We start from the raw sequence: 19,188 nt of genomic DNA on the forward strand, positions 1-19,188 counted from the left end.
GGCAGAAGAATGAACATGATGCAGCACAAAACTGCTAACAGCGTGATTTTGTTTTCTGGCAGTCATGCCTTTGGTCCCTGAGGTGATATCAGTAAGGTAACAATAATTAAAAGAAAACAAAAACTCGAAGGCAATTGTAGTTCCAAAAGCAACAGTCCAATCATTAAACACAGTCAAGGAACAAGAGGTACAGGCAAAATACCTAACCCCATGCAGGGCTGCATAGTGTGCCACGACAATCTCCAGTGAAAAAGCTCAGGCTGCATTGAAATTTCATGTTATGCAAGTATAGAAAGTGAGTACACATAATCAAAGCAGAGTAATGCTTATATAGAACAATCACAGTATAAACAAAATAAAAACATAACAAAACAAAACAACAAGGAAGAGAAGACAAGAAGAATGTTATTAAAAGAGATTAATCAGATATTTGAGAGGCATAGAGATCAGTCTGCCCAATTATATTCACATGTGAGATAAGGCAGAGCCTGCCTTAGAGTCACACTGGTAGAATAAAAAAACTCTGGCGAAGGAGTGGGACATATGCACAACCCAAAGGAAAAAATGCAGTTGTGTAACTGAAGCTGCACAGGTCTGGCAGATCATCTTTTGACTGCAGAAAGCAAATGTTCTCTGCAGACTACTTTAATTACTAGCATGAGCTGCTCTGCTCTAATATCAAGTGCTAAGTGATTTTTCATAACCAGAGGGGGTTCAGGATCAGGTTGTGCTTTCATATTAAATACCAACTCTGAACAATTTGTTGCTAACACAAAGCTGATTCATCAATATTTTATTCTTTTAAATTACTGCATCAAATATACAGTGCACACTTTGCAGCAATCTGTTAAAGTACCAGTAATCTTCTATAAGTAGTTTTTCTTCAAGAATCATTTTCTTTCCACATTCTCTACCACCCACTCAACAGCTGAATAACAACAATTCTTGTTAAAAGGGAAAATAGTACTAATATTTAACCAACGATGTCTACTGCAAAGGTCTTTTTTAAAGCTTTGATGACCAACTTTCATTACTTCAAAAAGCAATTCTAATAGCTGGAAGAATACTCCAAAAATAATTTTGTACTTTGCCCTTCCCATTGCCTTCGAGCGGATACTACAAAATCAGCAACTTCTGTTAATATGACTTGACCGACGAAAACAAGTCCATATTCATTATCTCTTCTTGAAAGTAGTGCACAAAACTTTAAAAGTGGTAAGAAACAATTTTGATCCAATATCCACTGACAAAGCTGAATTTAAAAGGCATCGATTCTTTCTAGAGATATATAGTTTAAGGCCTGGTAGTGTAGCTTTGTGTCTTTTCTCTGAACTACATCCTAGAACGCCACAGGACATGTCACTAGTGTGTGCGCTATTTTAGGAACTTTGCATCCATCTTCCTCAAAATCACAAAAGTCAATACTCATCTAAAAATACCTACAGGGATTTATAGGCTGTTTAATGGAGTCTGACAGTGATAAGAATAAAGCACAACTGCCACTCATCCTCATTCCTAATCCATGCTATCCATGTATGTTGCCCAGAGGATCTAACTCTGAGCACATAGCCAGCACTAAACTCATGCACCATCTCTGTCCTGTTCCTCTCTAAGTCAGTGCCAGCCTGTGGCTTTGGCAGGTCCTTAGCACCATGATGTTAGTGACTTGTATTGCTAAGCCATAAATTTGAAGACATGCATATTTTTCCTGAGTATATTTCTGCACTACTTTAAACAAAATTCAGCTTTCAGGAGCATCTGAAAACAAAACATAACACAAGCCCTAAAGCCCCAACTGAGTTTCAAAGAAATCAAATCAAAAATTACCAAGTTTCGCAAGAGCTAAAAACATGTAGAACTATCTGAACATAAGTAATCATGTTGCAAGTGAAGTATTGTCTTGACATTTCAAACAACATTCATACGTCAAACCAGTATGTAACACAATCAGGTTAATATGCTGTATGTATCTGAATTTTGAGAGCTGCACAGACACAAGCCCTAGCTCAGGCCAGGCAGGAGTCCTGTCAACACTGGTAAGCCAGTCTAGAGAACAAAATATGCTGAATACACTGAACGGGAAGCAGAACCCACAAATAAGACAATACTGTTAATACAAGAACAACTCACTATTACCTGACCAGGGTAAATTATAAGCTTAACCAGAATGGCCTCAACCTGTAGGTGGTTACAATTAAGCCTTCCTAACATTCTGCACTGATGCAAAGATAACTTTGGGTTTCTGATTTGTGTTTCCAACTCTCCCACCCCTTTCACGGGCTCCTCTTGTACCTTGCCATGATAGAGCAAAGACTGATTATCATGGTGTCCCAAGGATGAAGGAATAAAAACCCCTAGGTCTCCACCTGGATGATATCCAGGTTTCTCCAAAGAGAGTTTGGACAGAAAGCCCAGCAACAAAGAAGCTGAGTTTGAAGCCAGACCTCCAGGTCTGCCTACATGAAGAGGGATGAGTTAGTACACAATGGTTTAACAATGAGAATTTGAGGACAGGCAAGTTCATCTTGGAGCTGTAACATCAGTTCAGGTAAGTTCTGTAACAAAGATATCAAAGTTTTTCTGGATCCCAGAAAGGAAAAGACATACCCAGACAGGGCCTGTGGATTAAAAGGACTAATCTGAGTGCCTGTGACTTTACTTTAGATCTCACCTTTTTCAGAGTGAACCACGGCTATTGAAAATTTTATCTCTGTGAGCACTCTATTTTAAAGACACACCATTAGCATGCAAGATATTCTAAACTGTAGGGGTTATCTGGTTGCTTGATTTTGTGTTGGTTCGTTTTGTTTTTTTTAAACTCAGTCAACAAATTGATTCTCTAACCTAGTTTCCTCCTCAAACCCCACAGCATTTTACAATGAACTCAAATGAACTTAAAACTCTGAACTTAAAATATAAATAAATAGCTTTGAAGGGTAAAATCAAAGACAGCAGAATTTCAGTAAAATCACAGATGGTGAGAATGACCTGAACTGATTTGAAGACAAATAAGAAATTTATTTACTGTTTCAATTCCTTATTGCAATCTTTATCTACAAAAACAGCCTAGTGAGGAACAATTTGCACCACAGTTACCCAAGCCAAAGTAAAGCAGTGAAGGCAGCGACAGAGACTCTTATTGCTGAGGTAGGCTGTAGCAAAACTAGAGTTTTGTGTATGAGATAAATGAACATCGCAGAGCAGAAATGGGGAACCTGGACCTACAAAACTATCATCAATGCTACCACACATTATCTTATGGTTGTTCGATGAGTAAAATTTCCAGGTGCTAAGAATCTCATGCAAATACAAACAACAGCCTCAACAGAATGAAATCTGTTCTCTCTCTGTTAAGACCTAAAACTGGACTCTTGAAGACTTGCCTTACTGTCCACTTCTTATGTGAGGTATTCAGAAAGACTTACTTAGCTCAAATTAATTTGTCCTGTCACATCTCTCAGGAACTGAGTTTAATCTCAGTCATATTCCAGATCCACACACAAAGTTAATAAAAGTTTTAATAAAACTAATTTGTGGCTTCTGTTTTTTAAATACCAAGCAAATGTCCAGTACTGAACTCTTTGCAGCAGGTTAGTCATCCGTATTCACCAAGCAACTCAACACTCTAAGCTCAAAACAGAATTACAAGGCTCCTCATTAAGTTCATAAGTGCTATTGAGTATGAATTTAATGCATTTAATTTGCAACTTAAAGCAAGGCCTAGAAAGCTCCTTTAAAGAAACATCAGTCTTAAGAATAATAGCTTTCATTATAATGCTAATGCATCCACAAAGAAGCCCAAGCAGGGTTTTAGCATCAGAAAGAGCCCAGAAAAAGAAAAAAACATATTCTAAGACTTTATTACAGAAAAATAATGGCAGCTCTTGGGTGTCAATATTTTTGATATTCACAGTAGAAAGGGTCTGCTGTGCTAGGAAACTGAGATGTGATAAACTGTTCACTCCTAGGAATATTATTAAATCAAAATACAACATTAAAGGTTAGGTACTGTTTACATGTTTCTCAGAACATATAATTTGCAATAATTTCTAATTTATTCAGAAAATTATTAAACCTAGACAAAATGCCCATTTTGTTATTTATAATTCATTTAAATATCAAAGAAGTCCTATCTAGCTGTCATACTGAAAAGGGAACTCGCTCAATACTAGAAATGTGGCAATTAATTGTCAAAACTATCTCACTACTCTTCTGTAACAGTTTTTTTTGTTGGGATTTTTTTAATTGAGTGTATCTACAAGAACCATTATTCATAACATATGAAAACTTTGCATGTGAACTTCATCTTACCTAAAGTACAATTAGAGTAAGAAACATTCAGGTTCACTTATAGCACCCCACTGCCCTCGAAGTACTTAAAGGACAGTCTCAAAACAAAGAGTAATGAAGTGATCTGAAGCAAGTCAGTGAATCTGAGCTACAGCTTCCCATTTTAAGAGAAGTATTTATTATTTTACTGACAACTGTATTAAGCTATGAACAATCTATTCTCTGTTGAAAAATATTTTTATAAAATAAATAAATTTGCCATAGAACACTAAACATGAGCAGAACATCATTTACCTCACATTAGTGAACAGCAAACAGAAAACCACACCAGGAAAGTAATCTATAAAAACCCATTAATTAAAATCCATTAGCTTTCAGGACATAAATGTCAGGAAAAAAAGGAAAATTAATTACTTGATTTATGCTTAGATTAGTGTTATACTAAAGCCACTCCTTCATTTACAAAAGGCTTCATTCATATCAGTGGCAGTAGCATTTTATCTTGACACAAGCTGAATTCTTCACAAACATACACTGCTACTTTCACTACGGTCCTGAAGGCTTTATATTGCTACCCACATCTACCAGCTCGGTTCCTCAGCTGATTTCATTCATTCTTGCACCACGGAGACCCTGCAAGCTGGGATGACAAACTCAGCATTTTGTGCTGATATCAAACAGACCAAAACATCCATTTTGTGTGGCACTTCCTTGCCTTATTTACACTGGATAAAAGGAATATTAACTATACTGACCTGAAAAAACCTGGGTAACAATAAATAGTACAAGTAACAGCTTAAGTTTCTCAGACTGTTATAAAATATATGAAACAATGTAAGCTTTTCTTGAGTTATAACTTCACTTCCATTAAGTTTTGGTCTAATTGTGACAGGATACTAGCTTACACAATCATTTCTGCCTATTTCCATTTGGTAAAGGCAATTAAAGTGCCTAATCTATAATATGTTTGAAATTTCAAATCCTTCACTACAAAAAAAGTCTGTAGAAAGGACTAAGACAAGGGCTTTGATTTCTGAATTTATGATTCAGGAAAAGCAAAACAGGATTAATCAGACCCTCAAGAGTCTCAGCTATTTAAGGAAAATTCTGCAGTTTCCTTTTTGTAATCTCTAACCAACAACACTACACAACATATTTCTACTAATGTTTCAAGTCCTAAAACATTGAGAAGCTAAGAGACATTAATTAAATCTTTAAACAGTTTAAAGAAAAAAAGAAGTGAGGTTATGGCCGGCATTTATTTACCTACCTACCACAATTACTGAAAAAGCACTCACTTTTTTCTGTCCTCAGAACAACAAGATACCAGTCTTTAGCCACACTGTTATAACACTGGTGAGGCCATGAATGAAGTTCTGAGTTTCAGGCTGACTTTGACAAGTGAGGTTCCACTTTGGAACCAGTGTCCAGTGTCCAAGTCCAAGCTGCTCCTTTCCCAGACTGCTCTAAGCTGGCCTAGTCCCTGTCTGCCTCTGTAGAGTAATGAACTAAAATAAAATAGAGTCAACAACAGAACAGAAAAGACAAATCTGACTCTTCCATCCAAGAAAAGGCTATTTCCTTAAAAAAATACCCTGAATTCTGTTTCCAACACTGTCTTGCATTTAAAAAAACTTTGAACATAATGCAGAAGAACAGGTCCCATAACCCCAACTCTCCTCCCCCTCATTAGGCTACAAACAAGCAAAAGCAGCTCTTTGACTGTTGAATCCTTGCCACTAAAAGAATACTGGCCAAGTTAATGAAAACTCATGGACTCAGCATTATTAAACACACAAGTCATCTCCAGCCCTTGGAATCCCTCTACTGGAATAGGCAGAAATCTCTGAAAGCTTCACAGGAAGTATCACAGCTCTTTGGCCTGGGATTATACTCTACCCTAACCCTCTGCTCTGGCTGCTGCTGAAACTAGGGCACCAGTGTGACAGACATCCCAATAGTTTTCTTTGGCAGTTCTTCTTTACCAATGAGCAAAAAAGCAAGTAGAAAATTGTATTTTACAGGACATTCTACTTCATCTGATTATGGTTGCTGAAGTTGAAGAACGAAAGTTGATAAAAATTGAGCACTGCAACAAAGGTAAAAATGAGCAGGTGAAGAACAGGGTGAAACAAGTTAAAAATTAACACTGAAAACTATGAAAGAAGGGAGTAGACTAACAGATATGTAAAAACAAGAGATAATGCTATAAACAGATAACTACTTAATTGCTTTAAATTTCAAGAACCAGAAAACAAAATGTATCTTTTTGTGCTGGTTTCTGAGGCTCAAACCCAAATTAGCAACTGTCAATTACGCTTTTCAACTCCTGCATTACTTGAATTTAAGTGACAGCAGTAATGTATGGTGGAAAAATTAACACCAGAAAAAACCCAACCTGCCAGCACTCCTGCCATTTCCCAACTTCATCAGACCACAAAAAGATTCTATGGTTCCCAGATGGGCAGCATTGTATCTACTGTACTTAGGAGATGGTATAGCAAGTAAAACACAAGAATCTTTCTAATTCAGACATGCCTTAGGGCAGCAGCTGGGAATTCACCTGTTACTTGTATCATTAATCACATTCTCTGAGACTATTAATCTAACCACTAGTCCTTTCCAGATACATTTCAAGATTAATTCCTGCCACTCTGATCATCTCATGACTGACACATCACTCAGGGGATGAATCTATCAGATTGTGTTTCCTTGGGAGACTTGGAGATTTCTAGGTCAGGTGATCATCATTGCTGAGCGACACAAAGGCCAGAAACTGAGATTCTATTCCCTGCATTCAACTTGCACTATTGCCAAGCTTCCAAACATCCTCTAGACATTTATTCTGGTTCTTTGGTTTTTTCCTAGTGTAATTTATTAAAAAACCAAAACACAACAACAAAAACAACCAACCATAGTGCACTACAGACAGGGATAAATTATTCAGATAGTTCATGTCCCTCTACACTGGAAGAAAGAGAACTCCACACAACCCACAAATGTTGCCATACTGGATGAGAGCAAAGGCCCAACTGGTCGAGAGTCTTACGAGCAGTAAAAACTGACAGATTGGCAAGTGGGAATTAGACATACACCCATTAATTTTCCCAGAAAGCCATCTCAGAACCTGACAGTCAAGGTCTTCCTGAACCACTCTCTGTAACAGCTTTGTGCCACCTGCTCCTTGCAAATCCACTTAACTCTGCTTTTAAGTCATTGTCTTTTTGAGCCTTCAAAAAGAGAATTTTTTCCAGTGTTTTGTATCAGTGACTTTCACAACTTTAGAAGAAATTTTACAGGACAGTTGTGACAGATTTAGAATTAGATATCTATTACAGAATTTCTAGTTGAGAACCCTCTTCATTTCAGCTTTGTAAGTCTTTATCATATTTTTTCTCAGTTTTTTTTTTTTCTGGTTTAAGTTATCTGTCCTCATAGATAACTAGATTATTCCCCTTGATGCTTTATTATCTTTTTCCTTTTTAGTTATGCTATATCCTTTCTAAGATAAGGAAAACAGAACCTCCACAAAATTCAAATTATACACAATAAATATACTCAGATCATGTTCTGTGTTATTTGCTACTACTTCTTTAATAATACCCAACATTTCATTTACCCTTTTCATTACTGCATGGTACTAAGGTAACATTTTTATATAATCAGTGGCAACTCCAAAGTCTCTTTCTGGAATTGAAATACTTCATTTGTAGTCGATCATATCCCTTTTATCTCATGGCATCATTAATTTTAACAGACTTTGGTGCAAGAACCATAGTTTTTAAAGACTTCTGTATGTATAACAACCTTCTGATGACCACATGTTCCTGTGCAGATTTTGATCTACATGTTCCCTGTTTTCAAAGATGTCTGGATGATCTGCAAGTCTTTATCTTCCCATTACAAAAAGAAGCTGACTTGTCTTAAGAATATCTGTTTATCCATCTACCTGTTAATTCTTTTGTAATAATAAAGAATTTCCCAAAGTTCATACAGTAAGGAAATCAGACCTGCTTAGATGCAGTCTCAGAGAGTACAGCTTTGCTCCTTTTAAAAAGAGCATCATATTTGCCTTTTCAAAATTTTTGTTCTAGGAATACGACGACAGTTTAAACAAAAGGGTCACACACAACATAACAGACAGTTCAGCCATATTAAACACAAATTTCATAAGAAATCCTGAATAAATGTCATCTCCTACTGATCACGTGTGCCTCTTAATATATTAATCTAAATTCTATTGGCACCTGAATCCTATTATTTTTAATACAGTAAAATGACTAGTAGGAAATACTCTGTGCTCAAAGCTGGGACAGCCCTAGCTAGTTTTCTGCTTGGAGATAGGCATCTGCTTTGGCATTCCACACCTATCTGGGAATATAGTTTTAGGTCTCTACTATCACCACCTTCATCAGCAGTATTTCATGGTCAATTTGCATAGCCCTTGATTTAGCATCTAACTACTCAAGTGCTGCTCTGTAACGAGGCTTAATGTGCTCAAAGTCTAAAAAGCTGTACACAGAATTTTCCCCCACTGCATTCATCTTTTTAAATTACAGAGTTAAAAGAAAAATTAAAAGCAGTACTAAATAAGTGCAATAAAAAGAGGGGGTTTTAAAAACATATAAATTGCTTTCCAACAGTTTACAGCTTTCAAAGGGCAGTTTAAAGCCATTATATTAGATGATGGATCAGAGATTGTGATCTGTTTTGACATTCTCAAGTAGAAACTTTATTTGTTATTATATTTTTTTACATAGGAAATACTAATTTATTACCCTGATTTGGCAACTACATAGTGTCCCACTAAGCTTTCTAAATGCTTATTGTATTATTATGATTCCTTAAAATTAAGTTTTCTATCTGACTTGGAATACAGATGCTTTTTTCTACTAAATAAACAAGCTTTCTAGTTTCTGAAATCTATCCCTACGTATTTATAGTCTGTGATAATATCATGTCCTGACTCTCCTTCCGATGCAGAGGTTCTTAAGTTTTCACTATTAAGCAGGTGTTCCTGAATATCATCTACAGTTATAGAACAATTTTCTGAAAACTCCAATAATTTATCATGATTTGAGACTGATTACCCTGCATGCTGCAGACAGAATCCAGAGTTCGTTTTCTCTCCATCCGGAAAGCTGACTCCCTTCTCACCTGCTACATCATACTGGGTATTTACAGCTAGTTATCTAAGAAAAACAACTACAATTTACTTAGTAAATTAAATTTGCTTTGAAGTAGAACTGTACCCCAGAAGCACAAGCAATCCTTACTGCCCTCCCTACTTTGTTATGAAAGCCAAACACTACTACCTGGGAGCAATATAACACAGGCTCCTCAACCGACTTCTGCAGGCATCAGTCTTAGAGAAACATTTTTAAATAAGCAAATGCACACACTGTGAGGCAGCACTGATAAAGAGAATAAAGGAGGAGAAGCCAGAAGACTCATCCAAAACATTCCCACGGTACAGCAGTTTGAGGAAATACCACATAAAGCAGTGGGAAGTGAAGATTCCATCAACAAAAAATCCTGTACTATACCTGAACCCCATAAACGTCTGAAGTCCTATAAGAAGACTTACACAGCTGCATAGATGCTAGTCTCCAATAACAACAACAAACTAACTGCCATACAGTGTAAAAAACATTGGCAGCATACAAAACAACCCAAAACTTTAGCTCTTAAGCTGACTAAAAGGACATAAAAAAAAAAAGATAAGCAATTCTATTTTACCAGTGTTCTGATATACCTTAAACTATTTTATCCTGACATTTTCTTTTTTTCTCCTATGAAAACTATGTATAAGGTGATCTGGTTTTATGGAAATGATTGCTTAAATGTATCATTTCCAAAAAAGACTGTTGCAAGGGACAAGAATATACAAAGGAAACACTTTAACGGAGCAATAGACCGAAAATTCATAAATGCCAAGATCAGCTTACAAGAAACAAAATGAGTCATAAATGTCTGTTATCTGTCTGGAGAACACGTCAGCAGCTCAACTACATCCTAATGTGCAGTTAACACCAACAAAAAGAGAAGGGCAGCAAATGCACAACAGAAACAAGCTGTAGAGCAAGGCTGATGTATTGGACAGGTGCGTTATAGGAAACAAGATGAAATTCGATAGTGACAAGAAGTCACATGGAAGAGCAATAAATGGCACAGAGATACCCTGAGGAATACCAAACTGGAAAACAAGTCCAGAAGTGCTTTGATTGGTGGAAAAGGGTTTTTTAAAATTATACAAGACAGACAGAAGGGAATCCTTGCTCTACTTTCTGAGGATTCTTTCAGTCCTTCCAAGTGTGCTCTTTTGATACTGAACCTGGTGTGTGCGTCCACAAAAACCTGGTACATGGAAAGGAGCTTCAAGTGTTTCAGAAGGCAAGTGACAGAACCACACCAGCTTGGGCATTTTTGACATTTTCTTAGGGAATGAACCATCATGTGGTCATATGCCCATGCTGGTCAAGTGGGGATTAGAACTTTAACAACTTTAGCACCTCCTGTAGCAGCAGCTTCCAGCAGGTAATGTTGGTAAACCTTAATGAGGCACAAGAAAACTTCTGCAGCTCAGGAGAGTCAGGAAGTGCTACTGGTTTGTCTTGGAGTCCAAGCAGTTCCTGGAAGAAACTCAAATAGTAGCAAGAGGTGACCACTTAAGAGGTCAGTGGATGATCCCAAGTAAACAGAGGTACAGTTTAAAAGATATTGCAGCTTTCTGAGTATATCAAGGAGTAGGTGATATTTTTTTTCTGTTTTTTGTCATGACAAACTGCTTTCAGGGAGAATATTGACAAATTAATTTTAACCTATATAGAAATGACTGTTGCTACTGTTATTTTGGGAGAGACCAGAAAAAGCAGATCCTCAAAAGGATTCAGGGACGTCTTGCTAGGTGGTGTGGTATTAACAAGTCGTCAAGTCTCAGTACTAAATTTGGCCTCTGTGTTACATTTTCTGAGCTTCCATGACAGATGGACATGACAGGTTATCAGCCTTTGTTGTGAAACAGGAATGCTCCTATCCATTTTTTAAGGAATAAAATGGAGGAATGCTGCCAACAGATCAGAAGGATTTCTCCTAAATTCTAACTGGAAAAACCTGTAGAGCATTCCTAAAATCATCTATAGAACTATGCAATCTTCACTTGAATTAAATTTGGAAAGACATATTAGAAACAGCATTAAAAGAAGCATCCTTCCTCAACAGAAGAATGCTTCCACTGGGACCCCTCTGCTACAGAGCCATTATACGATAAGCAAAATGTGAGTGATGTGGTTAAACCAATAAACAAGAACGAGGCACTTCATTTCAATTGCTCATGAGAAACACAACATGAGGAGGTTGATGTTTTCCTTGCATTTTCATCTTCTGTGGATCTGTCAAAATAATTCAGAATTGAACTGTACTGGAAATGCTTCACAGTATGATTATGCTTGAAGTTCAGCAAAGAGCAGCATGTTGAAATTAGTTTGAACTCTCTCCCAGGGAGAGGAGTGATGGACACATTCTTCACTCAGACTACCATGCCCATCTTTACAAAAAAAAAAAGGAAAAAAATAAGGGAGTTCAAGAGCCTACATGCTTCACTGAAAATTTTAAAAAGTAATTGTTATTCATCAGGAGAAATTTAAGTTCCTCCTTTGATTTGGAATATAGATAAAAGCAGTGGCCCCAGTAGAGGTCCTAGGAAAATACACCAAATTCTTCTCAAAAGATACTGCATAGCTGCTGTGCACATAAAGATTTCAATTTCTCTTGCTTAACAAAACAATTTCTCTCCTTGAGTTACTATAAATCCCAGAAAGGCTGTGGACACAAAGTTTACCAGGACTCTGAGCTGGATATAAACTAGAAGTCTTAAATTGCACAACATGATACCATGTTAGCTCCCAAACATGGATGCACACATCATTCTAAAAGACAAGGTCATGTTTTCTAAAAGTGTAAGTTTCTGTTGAGCTAAAGTCTTCAAAGTAAAGGAAATATCCTGCCCATTCTTAATCATAATTGAGAGTGCTCTTGATGTTGTGGACCAAAATAGAAGAAGAGGAAGAAGACGGTTTTCATTTTAGATTCAGTGGCTCTATCAGACAGTAATTTAGTTAATAATTGTATTAACTGAAACATGTGCAGCAGCTTTGGCAGCAAAACAGAAATGCTATACTACAGGAGCCATGCTAGAGCTGTTCAGTAATCTGACAGCTGGTAAAAGACAGACTGGCCTGTATTTGACTTTCAAAACACTTTATCAATCAATACAAGCCTCAACCATGAGGGCAACTATCACAGTATAAAATAAATTAGGAAAGTTATATAACAGCCCTAAAGAGTCCTACCTTTTTCACAGGATTCCATGCACCTGGCTTCATGCAGCAAGACTTTGTTAGTCCACCTGAGTTATTAGCTGAAGACAATAGATTAAGAGGGGATCCAGTGTTTGCCTTGCCTGAAGATTCAGACTCTTGGGCACAGTGCAGACAGAAAGCCCCTGTAGTAGCAGCAGCAGCAGAACTCCAAGAGCAAAAAATTCTGTGTCTCTTTCTTTGTTTACCAGATTTCTGACTCATTCTGGAAAATTTTCTTGAAATACAATGCAACAGAAATATGAAGAAATTATGTTACCAGCTCTGAGCAAGAAAGAGCTGTGAGAGAACAGGAGAGAGTAAGTGGAACCTAAACGCCTCTCGCAGGAAGCAGTGCCTGCAGGTAGCTGGAGGTTCAGTTCTTATCACCACTCCTTCAGTTCTTATCAGCACTGCTGTGCTGCAGGTGATTAGCTGAGGTAACACACTGCACATGCCAGCATTGCAGTCACACACACCGCTCAGAAGGAAATAGCACATCCCCATCACTGCACAGGCCTGACCTCAGGAGAGGAGACCATTGCCTACAGCAGGGAACCAGCAGGATGCTAACAAAGTCTACATAGCATTACATGAGTCACGGCAGATATTTTTAAAATTTATTACTACTATTATAATTTTAAAACTGCCTATCTCTAAAATGTCAAGCAAATTTCACAGTCTTGAGAAGTTTTAATCTCTACTGCACACAGAAAATGTTAACAAAATGAACCAAACATTCCAGAGAAAGTCCTTTAATGCTTTGGTTAAACTACCAAGAATTTCCTACTTTTTAGCCTATTGATCGGAACACATATTAACGCATTCCTCTTACAGAATAAACTCATACCATTTTCATCACTGCTACAATGCCACCTTACAGAAAATGCAACCAGTAGCAGAACTAATTTGCAAAATAAACTCACTCTTTTATAAATGTGTGATTTTACATATCTAAAAATCAAGAATAAGAAGGAAACTTAGTACAGTAAAACCCATGTTTCAGTTTCAGAAGGTGCTTTGTTATAGAGAAAATCATCCAAAGCACGTACTATTTAAAGCTGCTTTCTCCTGCATTCATCACGATATTAGCAGTAATAATATATAAATGCTTCAATCGATATCAAAATACAGGAAGGTTGATAAATATTGCCCTAAGAAATCAGATTTTCAAGAAGTACAATAAAAGAGGGATTAGGGTAGAGACCTGACTTTTTTTAATCATTATCTTTTTGACACACCTTACAACACCTCTATGTGGTTGTGTGACTAGACATAGCATTTTACACATGCTAGAACTATATCCATAATATTCCAGTGACTCTGAGAGCAATAGTCTAGGACTAATGACACAGTAAAACTTCTATCAAGATCTTAAAAGGAAGATACACAAATTCGAGAAATGACTGAGCTCAAATAACTCATAAAAGCAGTTGATAAGCTCTGAAATTTGTTTTTGAAAGGGTTAAGTAGATTTAGGATGATTTTTCTGCCCTGCTCCTTCTCATCTTTCCTAAAACGTGTCCCAGAAAATAGAAGTAAAAATTAGCACAGCATATTCAAGGAGCTAAACATTTTTTTAGTATCAAATACTGCAAGTGTATCATGCTCGGTTACGTGCTAAGAACAGCCTCAGTGCAGTGCTGTTAAAAACAGTTTAATGACATGTGGCATTCAGACAAATCCGTTTCTGGATTTGTAGCACAGCACAGGCCAAACACCGAGGGTTAAAATGCCTTCTGAGACATGATGGCTGGATTGACTGGCAAGAATAGGGGCTTCTTAGAGCTCTAGAAAGACTTCAGGGAAAAGCAGTGCTCTGGATACAGCTATCTTCCTTGATGCAAGATGCATACCTCCTGTTAGGACAGCACTTGACATTACCCACTATTTCTCATTTGCATAATATTGCACATTTCCTAAGCTCATGGCACAGTTTTTCACCCTTGTGACAGTATAAATTTGTTGTGTGCTTGGTTTTTTCATTTACCTTCCATTTTATACCACAGATTCGGCTTTTATTAAAGAAATTAATAAATTTGCTGATAAAAATTTATATATCGGCTCCTAATCAAATTCCTTAATTCTTCTAATTGAGTGACTAATACCATATCACAGAGAACAAGCAGGAAGAAAAAATAACGGCCTCGAATTCCTGAGCACATTAAATCTGCTTCCAGGACTCATAAAGAAGTCTGGTGTGGCTACCTGGGCACCATGCATTTGGGCACATGTGAATTCTTCTGGGCATAAACCAAGGGATAACCACAGCAAAAGCAGTGCTACCGTAACCATCATCAACTGAAGCCTTGTTTCTTTAGGATACAAAGACCCTACTCAAAAAATACCCTACCTCAAAATCCAAAGTCCTCTTACCACCTTGCTGGGGTGACAGTAACCCAAGCAGGTCCCAGAGAAGCACAGGCATGTGCTGCCCCTTCTCCAGGATTCATTTCCCTTGCACTGGAGATGGATGGAATGAAGCAAGTATGACCATTTCATGCCATCCAACAAAGCCAAGCAAATGAAGGGACGGCTGAAACTGGGGGCTTCGTAGCAGAGTGACAGAGGAAGCAGGATACAACTACTTTAAAAACCGTCAAATTGATTTTGTATCTGTTAAAAATCATGATGTCACAACAATAAGACTAATTAAAGCCCACGATCACAAGTAAAATTTCTACAGGCCAGGTTAGAGAAGTATATCGCATTTAATTACTTATTTGGACTCTGCAAATGTGATTACATTCAAATGATGGGGACGTATCTCAAATGAACAAATAAAAGGCATCAAGAATGTTCAGAATACTACAACACAGAACACAAACAGAAGAGAACTGAAAAACAAAACTACACCACAATGAACAACCTCCAAATGCCTTTTTCCTCTCCTAAGGTAGAACAGCTGCCATGGGTGGATAAGGTATGAGCACAGTACAGCATCTTTCCAGAGGAACTGGCTTCAACAAGCTCTTATGTTTTTAATGCATTACTTCTGAACATGCTCATTAAGGTTTTTTTAACAACCACTTCAAAATATTTCATGTTTTTTCCCCTCCTTCAGGCCACGAACATGTATAAATAGTTCTTTTTAATGAACTGTCAGAGCTACGAAAAAATTTGGCAGGCTGGCTGAGAGGTAAGCAATCTTTTTCATAGCAGAAAAACAGAACAAACACTGGCATATTCATGGAATCACAGCTTTGGTTTGAAGGGATCTCAGGAACTTTACCTGGTCCAAACCTCACTCAAAGCAGAGGCTATTCCATATTTTATTTATCAGCAGATTTCTAGGCCTGACTAGTCAGTCCAATTGTGAGCTTCAAACATTCCAACATTGCTTCTTCAAGCTTTAAACAAATAAGAGCATCTACAACTTTTATTCGAAAGGTTAATACTGTATATTTTGACTTTAAAAAAATAACACTATTTAAAAGCTATTATGTCTACCTAATGCATCACTTGGATTTGTATAATGACCCATTAGAGAAACTACAGGATCCATCTTCCACATCATGTACAAGATGCAACAAGAAAGTGAAAATTCACCCTAAGCTGTCCTATTCATTTACTCCAAATTCATAAGCAAAAAAACAGGTAACAATAAGCAGATTTCAGAGGAAGTGCCAGCTTACCATCTTTGAAACAATTACTAACAGATAGCAATTATACTAATAAAATTACAGTGTCTGAGGGTAACAAATTTTTCCTTCTTTTATAAGTTTTTGTAGTCTTTCAGGTTAAATCATTCAAGACATCTTGACTAATGATGAATTTTGCTTGACAGTAAGCAAAACAAACCTAATCTCCCATGTTTAAATAATTCTGACATTTCAGCATTGTTCCATAGGTCTTAGTCATATTTTCCAAAGAGATACTAGTTTTGTAATGCAAGTAAGTTTAAACTTCTCTCAGTGTCAACCTTAAGAACTCATCTGAAAGCCACACACTTAAAATTTAGCTTGCTTGCTTTTACCTGACTTTGAATGATGATTAATACAAACATCACATAGAGCAGATGGACAGTGAAGTTGAAAAATGTCATGTTTTTCTTACAGACTGCACTACTGAATACACACCCTGTATGTATGGGAGACATTCCTTCATCTCATTTATGTATTATTAGTAGCCAAAAAACCTAGAAAGCTGTTACAGAATTGAACTTGAGTTACCTCGAGTTAAGGTTTTAAATTATTTAATTCTTTAGATAAAATTCCTTAACCATTAAATACATAGTCTATTTGATTTGATATCTTACTAGAGCTATGGAATTGATAATTCTTAACTACATTATTGCCCTCCAGAGCTACACAGCAGAATGCAAACTACATTTTTCAATATTTCACTGTTTCATTAGAACATCTCATATTTAAAATTGCTGGAGGCTCATCACTTGCAAAATAACTTAAATAAATATCAGACCTCATTTAGTGTTTTCATTTTCATGCTTTAATACTAGAAATTATACAGATCTCTTTAAATTATGAAAATGAAAGCAGACAGAAAATGCCATTCATAAATAAGAGATTATATGAAACCATGCATATATAAACAATTGCTCTTTCTGACTAGCAAGTAACCAGAAAACATGCAGACACAATCACTTTAACAAGTGGCATATTACCTGGGTGGAGCTGGCAGCGACAGAAATGCAGTCAATGAAACCATGTCTCCGAGTGAAAAATGCCACTATCTGCTGCCACCGGGAAGGCTCAGTCCGTAACTCATCTGTTGAGCCTTTCTTTGCCCACTGCTTCTGTTTGGGGCCTACAGAGCTGTGGCTGGAGCCAGTGTTGCCTCGACTGGCACGAGAATAGAGAAGTGTGTTATTTCCGAAAATGTAATTCATCTCTGCAGCTCTGCAGGTGGTTGCCAGGCAGTCTTAATTCCCTACCAGCTGCTGAGTGGTGAATGAGCAGGAGGAAAAAAATGCAGATAGAATTACAGCAGCATCGTTTACAAACCAGGAAAACAAAATTCTTGCTAACTGATGCTATTTTTCTTCCAAGGCTTTCCACCCCTTACATCCCCTTTCTACCTCTGATTACAATGAGGAGTATAATCTTGAGAAATTTCAAATATTAAGGAAAAAAAAAAAAAGCAGCAAGCAAAGGTTTTCCTTATTTTTCCTTTCCGGAATGCACAGGATGAAAACCTTGCTTTCTCTTCCTAGCTGCCAACAGATATTTAAGGGAAGCTGGGTAGCAGGTACAGTACAACGTTACAAATTCACAGCTATGAGGATGGTGGTGGATGATAACAGCTACTGGGTGGAGAAAGCACAGATCAAAAATAACCAAGTTTCAATCACTGCCTGTAGAAATATCCAATAGCATCTTTTCACTTCCTTGCTTGCATAAATTATGAACCTGAAGCAAACAAAACAGGGAATATAAAGCAGAACTGCACTTGTTCACTGATTCTGTCTTTATGAAAACATTCCACAGAGCAAAACTACTTTAACACCATGTTCAAAACAAATATCTAAAAAACAACTGTTTGCTGGTTTCTTCTTGTTTTTCCCTGTTCTTTTGTGCATAAAACAACTATGGAGGGAGTGAATCACAGTGCCACAGAAGAGTCATTTTGTGTTGTGTATCAGAGGATGTCTAGTGAGGTTGTTCTGCTGTGGTTTGGGGATTTTTTTAATTATCAAGAGGATCAGAGAGACTAAGATTAAACACTACAAGTCCACACTCTGTTGTTCTTGTTCTGTGAATAATGTGTCACGTTCATAACACCTATGCCCAAATTTCTGTGGCTACTGTAAGCATATTATGAAAACAATAAATACATATCTTTGTGACACAACATTACTTCTCAAAAGTACAAGAATAATTCAAAACCAAAAAATTCTTACTATTCACTAATGACTTTTCAGTAAGATTATTTTGATCTCCCATGCACACGACAAGCATTACTGTTATAGGTTTTTTCTGCTCTCTTCATAGTAAAAAAGAATTCAGAATAATTATCTGAAAGATTATATGGAACTCAAGTTATCTTACAGAACTCACCATCCAAATTTTTATAGCCGACTATCTTTAAAAAAATCCTCCAGCTCACATCAGAGGGATTATTTAGGAAATCAGTTAAATGTCAAGCTTTCATTACTAGCTCATCTCTGGAAAGCCAAAAGTTATCAAAACCATTTGTGGTATATTTCTACAGTCATAATCATAGCACCAGGGCAAACATTTTTAAAAAGCAGAAAAGTCTCCATATGATAAACAAAGGCAGAAAAATTCCTTACAGACACATAATTCTAAAAATCCACTGATTCATGATGTGCATTTTAGTGGGGTTACCACATTCCCCCACATACTTTTTGGGGTGCAACATAATCTGCTGTTTAACAAATTCTTACTGACAGCAATCCTATTCTGAGTTACAGTTTTTTCCTGCTGGCTTCTATTACAAGCAGAAATAAGAAGTACATTAATTGAAATCTGTCGTAGTGAGATCAATGCACCATTTACTTCTAGTAACTAGTACAGCTCAATAACACACCACATGCCAATATTCTGAGCACACCTTTCAG

The 19,188-nt window shown here is 36.9% G+C and overlaps 1 protein-coding gene across 4 annotated transcripts in view; it reads right to left on the bottom strand.

Moving 5' to 3' along the window:
• The window catches only part of DLG1 (discs large MAGUK scaffold protein 1), a gene marked incomplete at its 5' end in the record, with an annotated part of 83,264 nt that extends 65,768 nt beyond the window's left edge, over positions 1 to 17,496 (bottom strand). For all 4 annotated transcript variants that reach the window (XM_082288382.1, XM_082288380.1, XM_082288381.1 and 1 more), the window contains one exon: positions 17,272 to 17,496. In XM_082288382.1, the coding sequence (XP_082144508.1) occupies positions 17,272 to 17,496 (225 nt within the window). The remainder of the gene's footprint in view (positions 1 to 17,271) is intronic.
• Between the last annotated feature and the right edge of the window lie 1,692 nt (positions 17,497 to 19,188).

This window comes from Coloeus monedula (assembly GCF_965178545.1).
Source record: "Coloeus monedula genome assembly, chromosome: 10".
In the NCBI taxonomy this organism is placed as follows: domain Eukaryota; kingdom Metazoa; phylum Chordata; class Aves; order Passeriformes; family Corvidae; genus Coloeus; species Coloeus monedula.